The sequence below is a fragment of the Pelodiscus sinensis genome, chromosome 1 (genome assembly GCF_052426305.1).
Source record: "Pelodiscus sinensis isolate ZL-2025 chromosome 1, ASM5242630v1, whole genome shotgun sequence".
NCBI classification, from domain to species: domain Eukaryota; kingdom Metazoa; phylum Chordata; order Testudines; family Trionychidae; genus Pelodiscus; species Pelodiscus sinensis.
In genome coordinates this window covers 344,750,894-344,773,000 of record NC_143052.1, presented here as the reverse complement: position 1 = coordinate 344,773,000, position 22,107 = coordinate 344,750,894, and the positions used below count along the sequence as shown (strand labels likewise).

The window sequence follows — 22,107 nt, the reverse complement described above, 5'->3', positions numbered from 1 at the left end:
TGTTACTTTCATCTTAAGTAAACTTAGGCTATGTCTACATTGGGAAAGTTTGGTGACAAAAGTTCTGTCAACATGCAAAAGTCACCAAAAATGAAAACTGGTCAAACCGTTTTATCTGCCTTCCATTGTCAACATTTCATGGCCATATTGCTAGTACCCTGTCGACAGATAGAGTAAAGCACTGTGGGCAAGCATCCCAAAGTGCAGTGTTGTGAAAAGGCAGAGCTGATCCCTGTGCTGCTTGGGATTTCCTCGTAGTTCTGTGAGCTCTCCGTGCTGAGAAATGTCAAAGCAGCCCAGCAGTCTCTCCAGCCCTACCCCAGAAGCAGCAGTCTGCCTGCCACTGTGTTCCTCCTAGAGCAGAACAGAAGCATTCCAATGATTTGTTCTTTGTTCTCCAAATGGAGCAGCTCACTCAACTGTCAGATACTTCCTAGAGCTTTGAAAAGGGGGAGAGACATGCCTGCAGGGCAGCAGAGATTGCAAAACACTGAGCAGAGCCATCAGGGCAGGCATTGTGGAAACCTGGCAGAAGTCTGCTGTCTTATGGATAGAGCTCAGTCCACACTGACTCATTGTTGACAATAAAGGGAGGTGAAAAGACAAGTCTCTCCCAGAGATGGAAGTTTTTTGTCACCAAAACTGGGTGTTTTCCCTGACAAAAGTCACATTGCAGTGTAAATGCTCTCACTATTTTGTCAACAAAAGGCAGTTTTTGGCAACAAAACATGCCAGTGTAGCCAACCCCTTAGAAGCAATAATAAACTTACTGTAATAATTAGTAAATAATGAATATTGGTTGCTGCTGGCTCTGTCACATCCACAAGAGAATCAGCAAACTCTGCTTACTGCTTTGGGGAATGGGCAAAATTTCCATTGCTTGACAGAGGAGAATACAGAGGACAGTATGATTTTTTTTTTAAACATACTGCTTTAATCACTCTCGTACTCTCGTCCTATAGCGGGAGAGTGGGCTGGAATATCTAAAAATAAATTTCCTCAATGACCGGCTCACATGGATCATTTTAAGTCAAGTATGAACATGTCCACCTTTGGGGTTTCTTTTTAAATGAGTTTAAAAAAGACTTTCATGCATCATCCTTCAATATGCTGTATCTTTCCACTAAGCTACACTTCTTCCCTTTCTGTGGCTTTTATTTCTAGCTCTGCTGTAGCCTATCCCTCATGTTTCTAGACTCTCATCTTCTGATCTCTGAGATCCCATGAATGTCTTCTATATTGAGGACTCAATATTGGTTTGAAACCAACAGTTAGAAAAGCTCTAGGACTTAACAGTTCACCATAGTGCTGCTTTGTCCGTGGTAGCTATAGTGCAGTGTAAGGTCATTTGACCCTGCCACAAGTGTGTGTGGGGACGGGGGGACCTAGAACACAGTTAAATGACAATAAAATGCCTGAGCCTTGCCCTGCAGCAGTCATTAGTGAGGTGCATTATTGCAAATGACTAGCCTTAGTGTAGACAAAAGCCAGCAGGAATAGCTTTAGAAACCCACATTGTCAGGACTGCTGATGGGGCAGTTGTCCCAGGGCCCAATGATTTAAAAGCACTTGGGGCTCCTGAAGGGGGTGCAGCACCAAGGTCCAAGCCATACTAAGGTCATACTGTCTTCAGTTCTGTTCCTCCACCCAAGGTCCTGTTGCTTCCAGGAGTGTGGCGGCGTCAACTCCCCCCCCCCCCCCCAAGTTGCCTAGGGGCCTGCTGAGGCTGTGGGCTCCCCTGCACATTATGTATTCTGCATTGAGCTTCCTTAGGTAGGTTGGGTACCTTATAACTTCCCAAGTATCCACATCATCAACTGTCTCCCCTTAAAGGAGACCTGTGAAGTATGTGTGCGGTTGGGGTGCTGAAGGGCGCTAAGAAACTTGGGTTTATGGTGGTAGTTGGTTTGGTTGGTTGGCTTTTGCTTCCTTACAAAGAACACGTAAAAGGTTTTTAAAGCTTCTGCTTAGTTTTTTACATTTTAGAAATAACAAGACTTTCAAGCCTTAGTTTTGCTAGGGCAATTCTTGGAGGACTCCCCTGAGAAATGGATTGGAAGCTTTCTCATCCTCTTATTGAAGAGGGCAGTGGCTATTGGAGTCTTTCAACATATGGGATTTTTTTATTGGTCTCCCAGTTTTTCTTTGGGGGTTGATATGAGAGCAAGAAATAGGAGGATTATCAATGTTTTAAGAAATCTAAATAAAAATCCCTTCCACTCTGTCAGATTTCACTGCTCTCTCTCTATGTGAGATCTTAACATTTGCCATTCCTTTTTTTCTTGGAAGGCTTTGTGTAGAAAGCCTGAATTTCTAATGTAAAACAAGTAAACCTGTAAAAAGGAGTCTTCATACATCATAAAGAAGCAAAAGTGGCCCAATTGCAGTTTCTTTTTTGTTTGTGGGTCACTCAGCCTAAACTCCTTAGCAAACTGCCTGGAAACAGATGACCTTGTAATTCTGCCTTGGCAAGAAGACGATTTGCATGATCTAATGGGTCTTTTCCATCTTACTTCTGTGAGTCTCCCTAGTGACTCATTATAGCATAAAACACAGAGCAATTTTGTTGCAGTGCCAGTAGTGGCCAATAGCATATACTGTTAGTGCTGGCACACAGGAATAGTAGAGACCTGCTATTATTAATCAGTTTTTATTAGTGGATGGTTGATGTGGGGTTTCTGCATCTCTAATATTCAGTTTGATGGAAGCAGTACAATGCAACATCTTTCAGGAAGCAGATAAACTTTAAATCTGCCTGGTAATTTGTCTAAATGGTCCCAAGTTACTCCCATCTTAGCCCTCTGGCCTGTGTGAAGTGAGTTGGAGGTCTCACTGAACAAGTGTCATGGTACACTTGTGGTCAGCCTTAGCAGAGATCAAACACTGAGTGTGACATAGAGATGTCTCCCACATAGCTGGTCTCTTGAGGTTATAGTCAGCGCACGCTGATGGTCCAATGAGAGGGGAGCTTGCTTAGCTGCTGTCCATAGTGTATTTGTGAAAGATCCATCTCCAGCACATTTTCATTAGCAGTATATTGCCTTAATCCTTTCCTATACACAACAAAGCATGCTTTCCAGCTTTATTGATTGTAACATGCAACATTCAGGTTGCACAGAGCCCTGTGAGATTGGGCCTCTGAACTCACTGTATTGGAGTTGAGGGCATCCAGTGGTTCATGTGATCCTCTTCTTTGACTGGTATGACACCTGCAGAATGGTCACACCCTAGCACTGTTTTTAAGAAGACACGAACAACAGTTTCCCTTGCAAGGAATGTAATTTAACATGCTGAGGAGAGCTGTGTGTGTATGAGCAAGGAGGAGGAGTTGTCTAAGTCTTGCCTTCTTGAGAGGGAAGATACTATAGCATTGTTGCAGGCAGAACAGACTAGATCTGCCTTAGAGTGATGAGCATCTGCTTTTAAAATCTTCCTGGGAGCTGCATTCTTCTCGTTGGTAAAGGCTGTATGACCCTGCTGCTCTTTCCCACCAGTAGTATGCTTTCCTTGGGGAGAGCCAGTGAGTTGTTGCTAATGGAATCTGCTCCGGGGGATGGGAAAACTTCATCCTGTTTCCTTTAAATAACTGCTGTGGGGAGCAGGGGGAATGTCTTAATCTCTTTAGTTCTGGTATCTGCCTTTAATGCAGTTGGCTTAGGTAATTTTTTTTGATGTTTTAAAAAACATAAATTTAGTGCTCTTCAGAGGTGCCAGTCTGAATATGAAGCCTAGAAGATCTAGCATGAGCAGTGGTTCTGAAAGCTGCCAGTGATCCCTCATTCCTGAGCATTTTTAGTCTCCTTGCCCAAATGATTCTTGGCTTCTGCAGAAACAATCTGCAGTGGTTCCAAGCGGCCGAGTAAAAAAACACGGACACTTAACATATGCGCAATGTATCTCAAGTGGCATGTGACCAGGATTCATCATTGAATTTGGTCTGCTAGTTGGATAATTATCTTCCCTGTTTTAGAATGGGTACTGTTGGGGAATGCAACACAGGCAGTCATCCAGGCCTACTGACAATTTCACTAGGAACTAAATTTAGGTCATCAGCTCATCTCACATATCACCAGATTTGATTGGCCATTAGTGACCTGGCATCAGTATCTCCTACTCCCCCCAGTAACAGAGGGGGTGTAGGGTGTGGGGAGGAGGGGATCAGATATCTGCCAGGATTTATGTGTTTCAGACTGAACCCTGCTGCATTCCACCAGAACCTTTAAAGTCTCTGCCCAGTAATATTTTTCATAGTCATAGGTGATTAGGGTTGGAAGAGACCTCAGGAGATCATCTAGTCCACAACCCCCTGCTCAAGTAGGACCAACCCCAACTAAATCATGTTAGCCGGGTTTTTGTCAAGCCTGGTCTTAAAAACCTCTAAGGATAGAGATTCCACCACTTCCCTAGATAACTCATTCCAGTGCTTCACCACCTTCCTAGTGAAATAGTTTTTCTAATATCCAACTTAGACCTCCCCCACTGCATCTCACCATTGCTTCTTGTTCTGTCATCTGCCACCACTGAGAATACCTGGCTTCATCATCTGTGAAGCTGTTGATTATTCCCCATTGAGCCTTTTAGAAGCTTCAGGGGGTAGCCGAGTTAGTCTGTACAGGATAAACTTAAAAAAACCCCAACAAACAGTCTGGTAGCACTTTGTAACAAAACATGTAGATGGACTCATGAGCTTTCGTGGGCACATCTGAAGACGTGGGCTGTGCCCAGGAAAGCTCATACCACCATCTACAATAGTGATAGAAATGTAGCCGTGTTAGTCTGGGGTAGTTGAAGCAAAATGCAGGACAATGTAGCACTTTTGATCTGAGGAAGTGGGTCTGGCCCACGAAAGCTCATCATCTAATAAACCATCTTGTTAGTCTTTAAAGTGCTACATTGTCCTGCATTTTGCTTCAACCACCATCTACGTGTTTTGTTAGTTTATAAAGTTCTACCAGACTGTTTGTTGTTTTTTTAAGTTTATCGACCTTTTAGTTAGTCCACCCAAACCATACTACTTTTAACTTATAGAAGTGATAATTTACTATCAGATTGCTTCCACTTGTGAATTTTGATAACTCTTTAGAGTAGCTTTTTTCCCCAAAAACCAGGGCACCTATTGCTACACTGCTCTAGTTTAATAGAAAGGAATGTGGATTGTAGTGACTGCCTTAAATGCCCTACAGACTATGCAGCTTCTCACTGCTGGTGAAAGGGTTTGTCTGTAAAGGGGGAGAGTTGTTTTTCAGCTCTGAAGTGGAGGCAATTGACTATCACATTGTGTACTCCTTCAGGCAGAGGAGTTTGAGCTACAGTTATATCAATAGAAATTGGTTAATTTTTTTTTTTTTTTTTTTGCATTCTCCAAATCAGGATTCACTTTGTGACCATCACGCAGAGGCAGAAAAAACTCCTGACACTGATTTTTACATAAGAACGTAAGAATGTCCATACTGGGTCAGACCAAAGGTCCATCTAGCCCAGTATCCTGTCTGCCAACAGTGGCCAGTGCCAGGTGCCCCAGAGAGGGTGAACTGAAGACAGTGATCAAGTGATTTGTCTCGTGCCATCCATAACTAGCCTTTGACAAACAGATGCCAGGAGCATCTTTCCTTATCCTGTGGCCTTTTATGTACCTAACCTCCATGAACGTCCTAGCTCCTCTTTAAACTCTGTTATAGTCCTAGCCTTCACAGCCCCCACTGGCAAGGAGTTCCACAGGTTGACTATGCACTGTGTGAAGAACTTTCTTTCATTAGTTTTAAACCTGCTACCCTTTAATTTCATTTGGTGTCCTTTAATTCTTATATTATGGGAACAAATACATAACTTTTCTTTATTCATCCTCTCCACACCACTCTTGAATTTATATACCTCTATCATATCCTCCCCTCAGTCTCCTCTTTTCTATACTGAAAAGTCCCAATCTCTTTAGCCTCTCCTCATATGGGACCCGTTCCAAACCCCCTAGTCATTTTAGTTGCCCTTTTCTGAATCTTTTCTATTGCCAAAATACCTTTTTTGAGGTGAGGAGACCACATCTGTACGCAGTATATATAGTTTTATATAGGGGCAGTAAGATATTTGTCTTATTTTCTATCCCTTTTTTATTAATTCCTAGCATCCTATTTGCTTTTTTGACTGCCGCTGCACACTGCATGGACGTTTTCAGAGAACTATCCATGATAACTCCAAGATCTCTTTCCTGATCAATTGTAGCTAAATTACCTCCCATCATATTGCATGTATAGTTGGGGTTATTTTTTCCAATGTGCATTACTTTACACTTAGCCACATTAAATTTCATTTGCCATTTTGTTGCCCAATCACTCAGTTTGGTGAGATCTTTTTGAGGTTCTTCACAGTCTGCTTTGGCCTTGACTATCTTGAACATTTTAGTATTGTCCGCAAACTTTGCCACCTCACTGCTTAGCCCTTTCTCTAGGTCATTTATGAATAAGTTTAATAGGATTCGTCCTAGGACTAGCCCTTGGGGAATACCACTAGGTACACCTCTGCATTCTGAAAATTTACCAGTTATTCTTATCCTTTGTTTCCTGTCTTAACCAGTTCTCAATCCATGACAACCTTAGCTTCCTTAATATTTTTCTGTCTTGCGCAGGTCAAATGAGTTCCCAGAATTGGGGTCTACTGCTTGGTATGAAAACAAATCTTCATTTTCTTTTTCTTTTATCCATTTTTATTTAGTAGCCTTTCATTATTTCCAAAAATTCCCTGCTGTGATATCTCTTACCTCATTATACAGTTCAGCATTTGAATGCTGAATCTGTTGGATTTTCATATTTCAGAAAGTTGCTAGAAAATGAACCTAAAATCAGCTATTTTGGATTTCAAATATGCTGCTGATAATTCAAGATGTTTTTCCCCTAACTGCTCTAACTGTACCATAGCTGTGTAGGCACTGCAGTGCTGGCAGGAGTGAAAAAGCAGCAAAACAGTCAGCTGATTGGATTCTGAATACATGCAGTGAATATATTAACAGGGTGCCATTTTATTTAGTCCCTTTTCTGATCAGACCCTCTTTCTTTATAATTGGATATTTGTTTTATGGGTATGTTTTGACAAGGAAAAAAGATGAGTGAGCTCTTGAGTCCATAGAATTTAAGGCAAAAGGAACCAATATGTCATCTAATCTGGCATGCCAGTTAAAACTGCATTCATTAATCCCTATATTGAGCCCAATAATTTAAATCAGATTAAAGCCTATAGTCCAAAAAGGTGTCCAGTCCAGAACTGAAGACATCAAGAGATAGAGAATCTAATACTTCCCTTGCTAGTTTGTTCCAGTGGTTAACCGCCCATACTGTTAAAAACGTATGCCTTGTTTGTAATTGGAATCTGGCATCAGCTTCCAGCCAGTGGTTATTTTTCTGTTTTTTCTCTGCTAGATGAAAAAGCCCTTTTCTCCTCGTGAATGTACTTATAGTGTATTAACAAGTCACAGCTCACTCATTTTGACAAGCTTAACCAATTTGAGCTCTATAAATTTCTGTGTAAGGTATTTTTTCCAGCCCTCAATCTCTTTTCTCCATTCTCTCCAATTTTTCAATATCCCTTTTAAAAATTGGACATCAGAACTTTATTTTTGGCAGAGATGACTTCCAAGAGATCCAGAAGTACTGGGAAGGAATTCTGGAAGCTAATGCTGGCAGCCTGCTGGCATGTTTTCTCATATCTGCAGTACATGCTTCACTGGCCATTGATTGCTAGTTCTGCTGATCCTTTCAGTGTCCTGTCATTTGAGGGTGGATTCATTCTTGGTAGTGCAGGAAGACGCTGGTCGACCCCACTGCGCCTCAGGAATCCTGCCAGAACCAGCTCAGTGGGTCTGTTGCCTGCCTACTCTCAGGATTTCCATTGGTGGCTTCATAGATAGCCCATGGGGTGCAGTGAGGATTTGCTGAATCGGTTCCTGTCCTGAGTGTTTTGGCGAGATCCACTGCTACTCACTCTTTGACCTTTGCAGTTGCCCTGATGGAGAAAAGCTGCTACTCTGTACCTTCACATCCTCCTGATACACCTTCAGCTAGTGGCCCTGCTCCAGGATCTGTAAGCCTGTGACTGATCTCTGCTTTGTGTGCTCTGCACCGATCTCCCTGTTCGACACACATTTGTGTTCTGTTGTGTGGGGTAAATCTGAGTAAGTTTGGGGCCATCTCTACCGTGTCTCAGATGCGTGCTTCCTAAAGCTATGCCTTAAAGGGAATATGTTACATTTTTACAAAGGCAGCCTATGAGCTTCATGTGAAATTGGATTACACTTCCAGGGTAGGAAATCACATTGGGACTCAAGGGTTCTGTCTCAGAGGCTGCTTGTTGGAAGCTGCAGGTTTAATTTCTTAAAGCAGAGCTGGATTCAAAAGGTAGCAATAATGAAAGTCAGTGATGCTGGAAATGAATTCAAATGCTCTGTTTGGGTTGCCTTAGAAATCCCTTGCTTGTAGAGGATTGGATGTTGTCAAAAGGCTGAGTCAGGGTCCTTTTTAGCTTCTCCCTATCTCTGCCTTCCCCCTCCTCCCCATCATGTGCGTAGGCAGCCTAGAGGTAATGCAGCTCTCCCCTCTCTTGTGTTCTGCAACAGCCTCTGCCCCCTGGATGTCGCTCTACTGGTGCTTGTGGAAGTCAGCGTGACAGTGCAGACTCCAACGGCAAAGCAGTGGCTTAGGACTAGAAATACAGTGCAAGGATTTTAAAACACTAGATTGTGATGTGGCACAGGAAGGGAATTAGTTTCACCATCATCACGCTCCAGAGTCCAGCTCCTTTATTTTCTCACTGGCTTCTTCTAGCCTAAACTGGAACAGGAATAAGAGCAAGTGGTGGACTAGATAGGAAAGGAATTTGAGAGTCAGGAGACTTGTGTTCTCATCCCAGCTCAGCCGCTGATTAAGGATGTTAATTATTGAGTAATTTAGTACTTGAGTAGTCAGTGGAATTTCCATCGACTACTCGACTAGTCATTAGGCACTTCGGCATTTCTCCTTTGAAATGTACAAGAGCCCTTTCAAAGGAGGAATGCGGAACTCCACGTGCAGCCCCAGCCCGGGGCCAGCAGGAAGTCCCATTGACTCCAGTTTGTACACAGGGGCCAGCTTTGAAATGTACAAGAGTCCCCAGTGGAGGCTCTTGGGCATTTCAAAGCGGAAGCGCCCTCGTGGACCCCGTGCTCCATGCTGTGTGGCTACTTTGAAATGCCACATGGAGCCCGGGTCAGCTGGGGACTCCCCAGCTGACCCTGAGCTTTGTGCAGCATTTCCCCAGAACCTGGAATCAGCTGGGGACTTCCCAGCTGACCCTGTGCTCTGTGCAATGGGGAGTCCCCAGCTGACCCTGGGATCCATGCAAATGTCACAGTGGCATTTCAAAGGTCAGCGCTGCACAGCTGATCCCAGGTTCAGCTGTGGAGCACTGCTCCTTTGAAATGCCGCGTCAGTGTTTGAAAGCGGCAGCGCCTCACCGAGCCCAGGTACAGACTCCCCGGCTGCTTTGACGTACCCCTTCTTCCCCCCCACTTTGCTGCCTCTATCTGACACTAGCTGTCAGAGACTAGCTGCCTTATAATGATCCTGATTTACAGTGAGAGTGTTGTTAGTACTTACCTGCCTCTCAGGGAGACATGAAACTTAGAGAGAGTGCTTTGAAATCTCTGGTAAACACTATTGAAGCACCCAATACTGCTAAACGTAGTGGTAGAGAGCCATTAACAATGGCATGATACAGGATCCAAGGAATTAGGTAATCTGCCTTCCTTCATTCCTGACATGCAGCCACCACTTGGTGGAATGTGAGGAGCTGCTTCACACTGCATGTACCTGCATATGGTGCAAGGGGGAATACATGTGTTGTCTGCAAGTGTAGTTCTAAGCTTATATGATAGTAAGGAACATAAACTAGATCCTCTCCAGGTGTTTTGTGGGTGTGGGACCTGCTAACTTCACCAGTGCATTTCCATTCTGTCTTGAGGTACCAAATATACTAATAACTTTCTCCTGCACAGTGACTGCTAGTTATGCTGTGTGTGTGTATTGTGAGTTAAATGAGATCAGAGGGAAAAAATGTCTAAGGCTAGACCCAGATCCACAAAGATGTTTAGGGTCCTAACTCCCAATGAAATCTAGGTAGGAAGCTAAATACCTTACTTTTTAGAATGGTGCCCAATTGGCTAAGTTTTAAAATCAAGCACAACAATTTGAAGTTGAAGCTGTAGTTGAACCTGGTATGTTTGCTTGCATTTTTGTGCATTTAACTTAATTTCTTAATTAAGTCCACTTAATATCTAAGTGGCTTTCAGAAAATGGTAGTGACTGTTAGCAGCTATTACATCAAAACTGAGTTCTGTTTTACCCATGGCCAGTTATTGCACAGTATTGATTGTTGGAACACCAATTAAACCTGGAATGTAGTGGTTGGTCACTTGTTCTAATATCACACTAAAAGCTGTTCTTTGAACCTGTTTTTCTCTTTTCCAGTGGGGAAGACCTCCTTGATCACCAGGTTCATGTATGACAGCTTTGACAACACCTATCAGGTAATACAATCAACCGTAGCATCTTGCCAAACTGTTGTTGCTGGGCCCTCTTCCTCCCTCTGCTCTTCTCAGCTGCAGACAAGAGCTGCTCCTTGTCAAGGGAGCATGTTTGCTCTGGCAACCATAAACTATGAAACCAACTGCCACTGAGCCCCTTCTCAAAACAAATTCACTTTACATTACTTATTTATAGTCCCACCTCGCCTGTCATGTGCTAGGCACTTTCCAAACAGTCCCTGTCCTGAAAGCCATGTCATCTTTATGTATTTTTTTAAAAACACTACTGTGGTAGTCCTCCACTTAAACTTGGATGATATTATTTATACCCTTATTAATGATTTCTAGCCTGTCTCTCCAGAACTCCCATCACTGCTGGTAGGCAAATTGGACAGACCTAAATTCAAGATTACATTAGAACAACAGTGTTAGCAAAGCTTCTATGGAGTAGGACAAGTAGAGTACACATTAGTCTCTCCTGGGAGCAAACATCCGTACAGATTCTGCCCACTGTAATTACACGGATATGTTAAAGCAATTCTTTTATTTAATCATCTCTCTTTCCCACAGTACTTTTCTCTTTCAGTTCTTGTCTTTTCTCTGTGGAGTTTGTGTCCTAGTTTTAATGGGAGAGCTTTGACCCTCAATGCTTTGTTATAATGCAGCTGTCTCCATGGCAAGATGGTCTGATGTAATAAACTGAGTGATTGGAAAATGAATGAGTGAGACTTAAAGAAGTCTTGGGGGCTTATCAAATAATTAGCTTCAATTTAGCTGTCATTGATGTGTGCCTAACTTAAATCTTAATATACTTTGTACTTGTATGGCCCCATTCACCTGGGGATCTGTAGTTTTACAAACACGACCATGACTCATAGGTAGGAAAATACAATTCCCAATTTTACATAACAGGAAGGGGGAATAAAGTTCAAAGGATTTAAGTAACTTGCTCAGGATTACACAGCTAAGCTAGTCAATGGCAGAATCCAAACACAGCTTTCCTGCAGCTGGGTACCAAGTTCTGAGGAGTGGAGCCCTGTCAAAAGTCCAGTACTGTATCTTGAACTGTTTGAGGGTAGAATTCAAGCTATAGGTGTGGTGTTAGATAATCTGGACCCTTCTGACAAATTTGAGTGCACTATTTATTTCTGAAAGTGCGTCAACCAATCACTAGAGCCATATTTGGCAGGTTCAGTTATAAATAGGAAGCTTGTATTTGATAAAGTATTCCTTGTTTTATGTGGGGGTTTTATTCCCAAATTGCAAAGCTGTTGCCTATAACTACTACCGTATTTTCCGGCATATAAGACGACTTTTTATGCTAAAAAAACATCCCCCAAAAATCGGGGGTCGTCTTATACGCCGGGGCTTTTCTCGCCCCGGAGGACACAAACTGCGGGACCTCGCGGTCCCGCCGCCCGTGTACTCCGGGGCGAGAAAAGCTGCTCTGCGTCTCCCTGGTCTGCAGACCAGGAAGACGCGGAGCAAAGCTGCTGCCGGCTTCCCCCGAGGCTTTGCAAAGCCGCAGAGGGGCTTTGCGAAGCCGCGGGGGAAGCCGGCAGCGGGGCAGCCCAGGCACGCCGCGGCTGTCCCGCTGCCGGCGTCCTCAGAGGCTTTGCTCCCGGTGTCCCTGGTCTGCTGGAGACGGTCCCCAGCAGACCAGAGGCACCGGGAGCAAAGCCGAAGCGGCGGCGGGGTGCTGCGCTTCTGAGGCTTTGCTCTGGCAAAGCCTCAGAGGCACGGGACCCCGCCGCTGCTGCTGCTTTGCTCCCGGTGCCTCTGGTCTGCTGGGGACCGTCCCCAGCAGACCAGGGACACCGGGAGCAAAGCCACAGCCGTGGCGGGATCCCGCGCCTCTGAGGCTTTGCCAGAGCAAAGCCTCAGAGGCGCGGGACCCCTCCACCTCCCCGGCTTTGCTCCTGGTGTCCCTGGTCTGCTGGAGACAGTCCCCAGCAGACCAGGGGCACCGGGAGCAAAGCCGGGGAGGCGGAGGGGCGCTGGGGCGCTGCCGGTTGGCCTCTTAAGGGGGGGTAGTCTTATACGGCGAGTATAAGACGAAAACCTATCTTTTAACTAGAAAATTAGGGGGTCGTCTTATACGCCCAGTCGCCTTATACGCCGGAAAATACGGTACTTAATAATCTGGTTTTGGGAAAGCAGCACTTGTGCTGACTCACAAATCATCAGTGGTTTCCCTGCTGTGCTTTGGGGTATGTGTGTAACAAACAAATAAAATGGCACATTTCCCAAAGTTTCTTCATAACCAGTGTGATGGGTTCAGTCACAGAGATTGCCTTGAGACTCTCTTGCTGGGCTTATCCTACTACTGAGCTCACCCTCTGAGGCACCCCACCTCCCTGTCCTGCTGAGCCAGAACCTCTGATCACTCCCAGCAGTGGCACAGAGTCGGGGTCATAGTCCAAAGCAGAGCCACGCAGACACTGAGAGCAGCTCAACTCTGTGAAGGCTCAGTCACAGGGCCTTGACAGAGCACCCAGGTGCACAGCTCCAGTGGGGCCAGAACCCGGATAAATCCATCTTACGCTGCATAAAAGTTTTACACAGAGCAAGCTCCTAAGTTGTTCCTTTCCTTGACTTAATGAAAGAGAAGATGTACAGCTGTTGCCCTCACCCTGTAGGTAACAAGTATTTGCACTGGGTTTAATAGTAAACAGAACGATTTTATTAAATATAACTAGGGGGCAGTGCCCCCTGCTCGCTATGCTTTCCAACCCCCATCTCCAGGGATAGGCAGCCCTGGTTCTTCCCCGGCTCCCAGGGAAGGCCAGGTCGAATCATAGCAGCCCTGGCCTGTAATGGTTCTCCCCCCTCTGGCCACTGGGGGGGGGGGGGGGGAGAGAAGGGGAGTTGGGCCATATTGAGGCTGCAGCTGGCCCAGCTCTCTTCCTCTGGCCACTGGAGGTTGAAGGGGTTGGGCCAGACTGAGACTGGTCCGGCTCACTCCCCTCCAGATGCCAGTGGGTAGTGCTGTGCTGAGGCTGACCCAGCTATCTCCCTCCAGTTGGGAGGGGGTGCAGGAAAAGGCGTGGCAGCCAGCCATCTCCCTCTGGCCACTAGGGGGAGAGGCCATGTGGCTCTGGCCCTCCACCAGCGAGTGGGGAGGCCACGTGGTTCCGGTGTGCTCATGACCGTAGCAACACCTCACGTGTCCTGCGCCCCTCTTTTCCCCCGGCTCCCCCACCAAGCCCCTGTGGCTCCTAAACCTGACCTGAGCCCCCGCAAGGCTGTGGGGCTCCCTCCCCCAAACTCCTGAGAAGTGTCATCGCTCCCATGAACCTGAGCCCCCTTGAGGCTCCCACATGCCTCTGTTCCCCCACACGAGCCCTGGAGGCTCCCACATGCCTCTGTTCCCCCACCTGAGCTCCTGCGTGCCCTCCCTCCCCCTCACCCCCCAGCTCCTGCTCACCTCTCTTCGTTTGCCCTAGACAGCAGAGGAGCCACACGTTTCGATTTGAATTCTGGTAGGTGCCTGCCCACATGGTGGATGCTTGGGCTGGTGGCATGTAGAAGAGGAATTAACCACCAGCCCTGACACCCCCAAAACTAGAGCCCCCTCTTAGAATCCAAACCTCTCATCCTCAGCCACACTGAGCACCCACGCTTTAGTCAAATTATGTTGGGTCCTGAGGAAAAAAGTTTGAAAACCAGTACTTGACTGCGTGGAAGCTCTGGGGCTGAACTCGGCTGAGCTCTCCTGCTAAGACCAAGTCAGGGAGGTCCTTCTTGGCAACAGGAAGCCCTCAGTGAAAGCCACATAACTTGCCAAGTGGAAGAAGTTTACCATCTGGTCAGTTGTTCAGTATGTTTCACCAACTCTGGTGCCCATATCATTCATATTGGACTATCTGTTCAGTCTTAAGCAGAAAGGTCTATCAGTGTCCTCTGTTAAGGTGCATTTAGGGGTGATATTGGCGTTTCATCTGGGGGCACACAGCTGTTCAATATTCACCAACCTACTAGTTAGCCACTTTCTCAATGGCCTGAACTAACTCTACACCCTGTACAATCACGCAGCAGTCTAGAGATGATGCAGCCTTTGGGCAGACAGTGCTCCAGTCAGTGAAGAACTCCAGCCACACCTCCTAGATGGGCTTGTGAGTCACCTGATTGGAATACACGTGATACCCACCCCCCTCCTCCATCAGAGTAGCTGGCAAGAAGAAACTGAAGGGATGGGTTGGCAGGGCTCTCTATTGGGTGCTATTTTGGCACCATTCCATGGATTGCCTGGGCCAACCCTACAGTTAGCTGCTAGTGAAAGAATCTTTCAGTTACTGTATGTGCGCACACGCCTTACTGGAATGGACATGAGACAGGACTATGCAGCCTTTTAAAGACTAACAAGATGGTTTATTAGGTGATGAGCTTTCGTGGGCCAGACCCACTTCCTCAGATCAGTCTTTAAAGTGCTGCATAGTCCTGTCTTTTTTTGTTTCGGCTAGACCAGACTAACACAGCTACATCTGTATTACTATTGGAATGGACATGAACAACACATCTCAAAGAACAATAGTTATGAGATGGTACTTAACTGTTTTCTTCTGTTGGTTTCACACATTAACATCTCTCTGTGTAAAGAAATGGTATCCAAACATCCCTAATTCGTACTCTACTTTAGCATAATTTCATGTCCACTTATTCTTGTCAAGCAATAAACTCTTGTAGTCTTAAACCTCCTTCAAGTCTGCTAATCCACTGCTGGTTTTCCCCTCCCTGTGCAGATGAGGACAGAACCAGAGTTGGTTTGCAGTTCCTGTCTTCCTTTTGTTAGGAGCTTGAACAGAGGCCTAGCTTCTGTGTCCTTTCTTTGATATGTTTTATTGTGTTTAAAAGTTTAGACTCTTGGACCTTGTCTGTGCTTGCAGCAGGGTGTAGCAGATACATAACTATATGCCACAAGGAAAGGCAGACTGCATCCAGACTCTGAGGGGTATAGCTACGTGTGCCAGAGAAAAGCTCCCTCAAGGGGAGGCACTAGGGAAAGGCTGACAACTCTCCCTGCCAGAGCCTTTCCCTTATGCCAGAATCTTTCACTGAGATGGGGACACTCTCGCAGAGGGGAGACAGCAAGATACTGCACTGCTAAAAATAGGCTCTGTTTTGGCATATAGAATATATACCCACAAGGTTCAGATGTGTCTTTAGCTGTCTAAGCAACGCCTCACTATCTACCCTGCAGTTGAGACTCATGATAGCTGAGTTTTGCTACTCTACGTGCCACTGCAAGTTTAGACCTAACCCTAGACTGCCTGTATTTTTGCTTGTCCTCAACAGTCACTTCACTTATTATAATATGGCTAGAACTGTGAAGCTGGCCAAATTTCGCTCATCGCACTCTACTCAGTGTCAATATCAGATTTTACACATGTATTATGAATAGATATTTGTATTGGTAGGTTAACTCTTGGCAGGTGATGCTTACCGGTTATGGTTAACCAGCAGTTCGGCCGTGCTAGAGCAGCCCCTGCCTGCAGCAAGCCTGGTCCAGCCAGAGCAACCGGCTGCGCTGTGGGTGGTGGGCACTCTAGCCTGGTTAGAGCAGCCCCCACTCACGGCAGGCTTGGACTGGTCGGGGCATCTCCCACCCTGCTTCTGTTTAAGCAGGTAACTGGTTAAATATAACATTGAATAGATTAATTGATTAAACAGGATTTTACATCCCTAGCTCTGACATGTTGTAATGAAGATGGAAACTTTCATGCATAAAGGACATTTTGCTTAAAAATCTTACAAGCTGTATACCCAACCTTCAACCTGATATTACTTGCTTCGAGGAGGAATTTGGACACAAAGGAATCTCCATACTTGATGGGGAGATACGTTGGTTTACGCAGCACTGGATTTCTTACCACGGTTACAACTGAAGGCCTTCCCCATACTTCTTTTATGGGGCAAGTAAAGACTTCATTCCACACAACCATTGTTCCACCCTCTTCCCTAGAAGAATTGAAGTGAAAAAATAAGTAGAGAACCCTTTGGGACGTCGAGTCCATCCGTCAGCCAGGACCGCTGGTCCTCTCTTTGTTCAGTGTTTGGACTGGGGAAATTTCCCAGAAATTTGCAAGTCAGACTCTCTTGAGCTGTTGTTGTATGTGACTGGTGTTCTGTTTGAACTCAACCTCTTTTTTTTTAACAAAATCAGTTGTAAAAACTATGCTGGTCACCAGGATTTTGTCTTTACTGTGGCTCCAGCTGGATCAATTTGTGCACCAAACAGTCTGCAGAGGGAAACTGAGTTGGATCATGGAGTGCTAGTCAGTTTCTTTATGCAGCTGGTTTTGTATACTGTAGAACTGTACTGTGGTACAGGAGCATTTTGGGGATTGTGGGTTCCTGTGATTTTTAGGATCAAGCCTTCTTACACCAATTTGGGGAAGATTAGACCCTTCATGATTTTGTTTAATCTAATACCAGGTTGCTGGGACATTGCTCATCTTCTAGGCTTCACTGATATTGTTTAATGGCACTGCCACATCAAGGATCATTCTGTTAAAGCCATATCCAGTGTTAGTAGCCTGGGTCGCAGGTCAGTCAGACACCTGCAACACTGAGTTCCCCATCCTGCACAGAATATTCAACACAGCATCATCAAGAGAGTCAGGACTTGAAATCAGTGTTACAAGGGCTATTTTTAACACTGTTCTCTCTTCCCCCATTTTGGTTAAGCTTCTGTCAATTTCTATTGCTAAGCTCCACTAATGTCTAAAACAGTGTTTCTTAAACTTTTTAAGATTGAGGAACATCAAACAATTTTTTTATGAAGAACACCAAGGATTTTTTGTAGAGCCAAAAAAAAAAAAAGGTGGGGGAAAAGTTATTGAGCAAAAAAGAAAAATAGGCGTGGGGGGGGAAGGTTGCCTGGCCCCTTAAGGGTGGCCATTTTGAACTCTGTTCTCCACGGCACACCTCACTACAGAACACAGTTTAAGAAACACTGGTCTAAAGGCATAAAAAAAAAACACCTACTGCAGTATTTGTGTCTATGGCGTAAATTACCAAAGTTGTGCACAAACTGTGGTTTACTTAATTAAAATTGTGCCCTTTTTTATGCTGAAATCTTGCGCTACTAATGGTCATAATTTTGCCAATATTTCTTTCTCCTTATTTAGGTATCTACTTAAGAAGCTTGAGTCTTAAAGTGGAAAAAGCCTAATCTGTACCTTGTTTACAAATTCCTTCCATGACCATGGCCCTCAGTTCAGTTTGTGTTAGAGCTAGTCTGCCATGACTAATATTTACAATTGAGAGAAACAGATTACACCTGTTTGTTTATACTGAAATGTGATTTAAAATTTTTTTTACAGGCAACAATTGGCATTGACTTTTTATCAAAAACCATGTACCTGGAGGATCGAACAGTGAGTAAGATTTCACATGGTTTTCTGTAGTCACTTGGAAAGAATCTGCTATTCTTGGTATACGTCATAATGTGAGCATGCTACAGAGTTTGAAGTGCCGTAGAGGTTTAGGAATAACCCATCCTGGTACAGTATAGAAGATCCATGTCTGATTCAGGCTTGGTCCCTTGCTTGATTGTCCAGGCAACCAGGGATGTAGGGAAACAAGCGCTCTCCTCTCGATGTTTTTCACAAGTTTTGAAACAGGCCATATTCATTCATTCCTGATTTGAATGGTCAGTGTGATGCAGAATTTGGGGAGTAAAGGAGGAAAAATGTGCATGGCTGGGTGTAGGTTTTAAAGAGTCTATCAGGTGTGGGGTTAGAGAAGGGGCACCCCCAAAAATTCCTAATGTGTGGCTGGGGACTGCATATAAATTGGATTATGACTAAAGATGCCAGTTTGTACCCCAACTCATCAGGATTTAAAGGTGTAATTTTGCAATAGAATAAATATAAACACATAAATTTCTGCATGTTTATTTTGTTTAGCACAGTACCATCTCTGAAATTAAGCCAATGTTCCACAGAAATTATTGCCATGCTCCAGAATTAGCTCTCGTCCTTAATTAAGAATACTGCAATGGAGATATGTATTTGTAGAACACAAATTGTATTGCTCTGCACAAGCTGGTGGTATTGGGGAAACTCTCAATAAATGAGATTGCGTTTTAAATGATGTGACAAATTAGCATGCTTTTTCTAAAGCAGTTGAGGCCCTTAGATGTTTGTCTTTATATTATATGTCTACTGGTTTATAGAGTATCTTGTATTTTCTTTCAGAATCTAAGTGGTAAGAGAATTTCATCCTTATCAATGTTTCTCTGTTACTTTCCATTATGGCTAAACTGTACATGCAGCTGAATGACTAGCATTCATCCTTCTTGAAAAAGCATGTTAGTAGACTCTCCAGTGGCTTGGCAGCAGCCGAAGACTCACATTTAGAAGGGGTCTTAAATTTTGTTCTTCCAGATCCCTTGTCACACAGGCCCCTGTGGTAGTTATGCACTTGGGCCCCAAGAAGAATGGCAGAAGAGCACGCATGCCTTCTGTGGGTGGATCTGCAGTTTGGCACATGCCTCAGGTTTCCTGTCCACCTGGTCTGTCTGGAAAACTCAGCCTTCTTGTTGCCTACCCTCTAGAACAGTGGTCACCAACCAGTAGATTGGGATCTACTGGTAGATCTTGGAGCCTCTGACAGGGGATCGTCACTGGTTTGGCCAAGAGCTACAAAGCGCAGCACTTCAGCTGCCCCTCCCCACACTGCTGCGCATCTCCCTCCCTTTGCCTTGGAGCTCCCTGTTCCCCTGGGAGCCTCCTGCTTGCAGCACAGAGCAGGGAAGGGAGAGGAGGGGGCACTGATGTCAGGGTGCCCCCTCTTTTACCCTGTATTCTATCACCAGAGAACGGGGGGTGGGGGAGGTCCAACACAACAGGGCTTGGGATGCAGGGAGTTCGCTGGCAGCTTTTGAAAGGAGTGCAGGGCCAGGGCAGGGGTGAGCCTGCCTTAGTCCCACTGCACCACCACCCAAGAGCCACCTGAGGTAAGCAGTGTCCAGCTGGAGCCAGCTCTGAGCCCCTGCCCCAGTCATGAACCCCCTTCTGCACCCAAAGGCCCTGTCCTAGACTTGAGCCCCCTGGAACTAAACTCCTTTAGAGACCCTGAACCCCCCCACACCCACCCACACCAATTCTCTGCCCCAGGCTCAGCTCAGAGCCTCCGTAAACTCCAAATCCCTTAGCCCAAGACCAGAGCCTGTGCCCCAACCCTCTGCCCCTGCCTGGTGAAAGGGTGGGAGGAAGAGAGGACAGAGAGTGCAGGGGCAAGGCCTTGGAGAAGGGGCATGAAGGGGCAAGGGTATTCGGGTTTGAGGTAGATCTTACATTGCACTTAAATTCAAAAAGTGATCTAGAGCAGTGGTCTCCAACCTTTCTAAGTGCAAGAAGCAGAAGGGGGCTTTTGACATATAAAGAGGGTGGGCAGAGAAGGTAACATATAGATTCCTCTGGACTCCTGTCCACATCAGTTTAAGCAAAGAATACACTAGCTTAGCCTGTCTTACATGACCACCTATATTGATGCAACTTATGTTGCTCAGGGTGCGAATATGCCACCGCCGTCCCCCACTCCCATGACATAAGTTACATGAGTCTAGTGTGCACCGTGCCATATCACAGAGCAAATTTTCTCACTGATATAGCTTATGCTGTTTGTGGGAATTGTGGGGGAGGAAGGGAGCTGCTTTTATTCCAGTGACGGAGTCCTTTCCTGTCAGCATAGAGTGGGGGATGGTAAACTACAGCCTAGCACACCACTGAATCTAGTCCCCCACCATCCCGTGGCCTAGTGGGAGCCATGGGCAGGCTCTCTGCCTTCAGCATGCCACTCAAAGTGGCTGGCTGTGGGGACCATGTGCTCTTTGCACACCACGAGCTCCTACTGGGGGGGTGCTCTGTGTGTTGCCCTTTCCCCCAGCCCAGTTTTACAGCTCCTATTGGCCGAAATCAGCCAATGGGAGCTGCCTGGGTCATGCTAGGGGTGTAGGCAGTGCACAAATTCACCCCCCACCCCCCGGGGCAGCACATGGCATACAGTAGGAATGTGAAGAACTAGTCGAAAGGATAGTCGATTAGTAGCTTCCCCCGTCCTTGCTGCCTCTTTCAGAAAGAGGTAACAATAGTGGGGAAGAGGAGGGAACTCTTAAAAGGCAGCACCGCTGGAAGCCTGGGGCCAGACCCTGGGCTCCATGCGGTGCTGACGCTTTGAAATGCCACATGCAATCCGGGGCCAGCTGGGTGTCGCCAGGCTGCTGCATGTGGTGTTTCAACATCCTTGGCACACAGACCACATGGACCCTGTAGTCAGCTGCTTTGACTGGTGTTCAGTGGCATGGCACGCAGGGAATCTGCCTGAGGCTCCTGCTGGCCAGGAGCCCTCTAAGCACCTAGTAGCCAGATTCTGCACCTTTCAACCCTCTGCTCCCCCTCGTGTACCCTTGCCTCAGGTCACAGCCCAAACCCTCTGCACCCCCACTCCTGCACCCATACCCCCTCTCAGACCCTGCACCCCAATCCTCTGCCCTTCGTCACAACCCAGCCCACTGTATTCCTGTTCCTGGTCACACCCCCCTCAAATATCCTGCACCCCTTACAACAACCCTTCCCCATGTCAGAATCCTCTCCTGCACACTAAATCCCTGCCCCAGGTGACAGCCTTCTCCTTTACTCTAACTCCCTCCCAGACCCCACACCTCCTTTAGTAATATCCTGGAATAGTGCGACTCTTGATCACTTACCAAATTTTTTGAGTGACACCCCCCCCCCCCAAAAAAAATTACTGCCCACCCCTGGTATAGAGCACCTTCATGATGTGCTACAGTGGGGCAGCTGTACGTGTAGATATGGCCTCAGAGACATTGGGAATGGGGGGGGGGGGTTGCTAGAAGAAGAAGCAGTTTGCTACTGCTTCCAGTCCCAAACAGTCTCCTGCATGAGTTATATTTTTATTTAGCTTTTTTTAAAAAAGCGGTAAAATAAAATTATTTACTCTTTATTTTTAGTGGCAGTTTGGCTTTTTTTTTTTTAATTTTCTCCCATCCCACAGATCAGGTTGCAGCTGTGGGATACTGCGGGTCAGGAACGTTTCCGTAGCCTCATTCCCAGTTACATCCGTGACTCTGCTGCTGCTGTAGTAGTTTACGATATCACAAGTAGGTATATTGCACTGGGTTTGACCTTTTCTTATTTTTCTTGCTTGTTTGACTGATTTTGTTAGGTACGGTTGCAATTATGGGACACAGCAGGTCAAGAGCGGTTCAGGAGCTTGATTCCTAGCTACATTCGTGACTCCACTGTTGCAGTTGTTGTTTATGATATCACAAGTGAGTGGGGGGGAATTCTGCATTTCTAATACTATGTTCTGTCGTTCTTTACTCTAGCTCTGCATGTCATATCACAGTCATGTGCTTGTCTTTCATACTGGCATGAAAAGTGTTTCCTTTACTGTAGTCAAGTTTTAAAGCAGACACTTCTGATCACAGCTGTTTGTAGTAATGTATAAATGGATTTATGAATCTTCCTGGCTGAATAATATATTTGCGACCCTTTCCTATCACATGGTTTGTCCCAAAACCCCAAGCACCAGCT

At 45.7% G+C, this 22,107-nt stretch overlaps 1 protein-coding gene across 2 annotated transcripts in view; it reads left to right on the top strand.

Moving 5' to 3' along the window:
* Positions 1-22,107, top strand: part of RAB6A (RAB6A, member RAS oncogene family) — a 100,930-nt gene that overhangs the window by 56,276 nt on the left and 22,547 nt on the right. The window contains exons 2-4 of one of the 2 annotated variants that reach the window (XM_075919572.2): positions 10,488-10,546; positions 17,869-17,922; positions 21,737-21,842. In XM_075919572.2, the coding sequence (XP_075775687.1) occupies positions 10,488-10,546; positions 17,869-17,922; positions 21,737-21,842 (219 nt within the window). Of the gene's footprint in view, positions 1-10,487; positions 10,547-17,868; positions 17,923-21,565; positions 21,672-21,736; positions 21,843-22,107 lie in introns of both variants that reach the window. The other variant, XM_075919573.2, reaches the window with a different exon arrangement.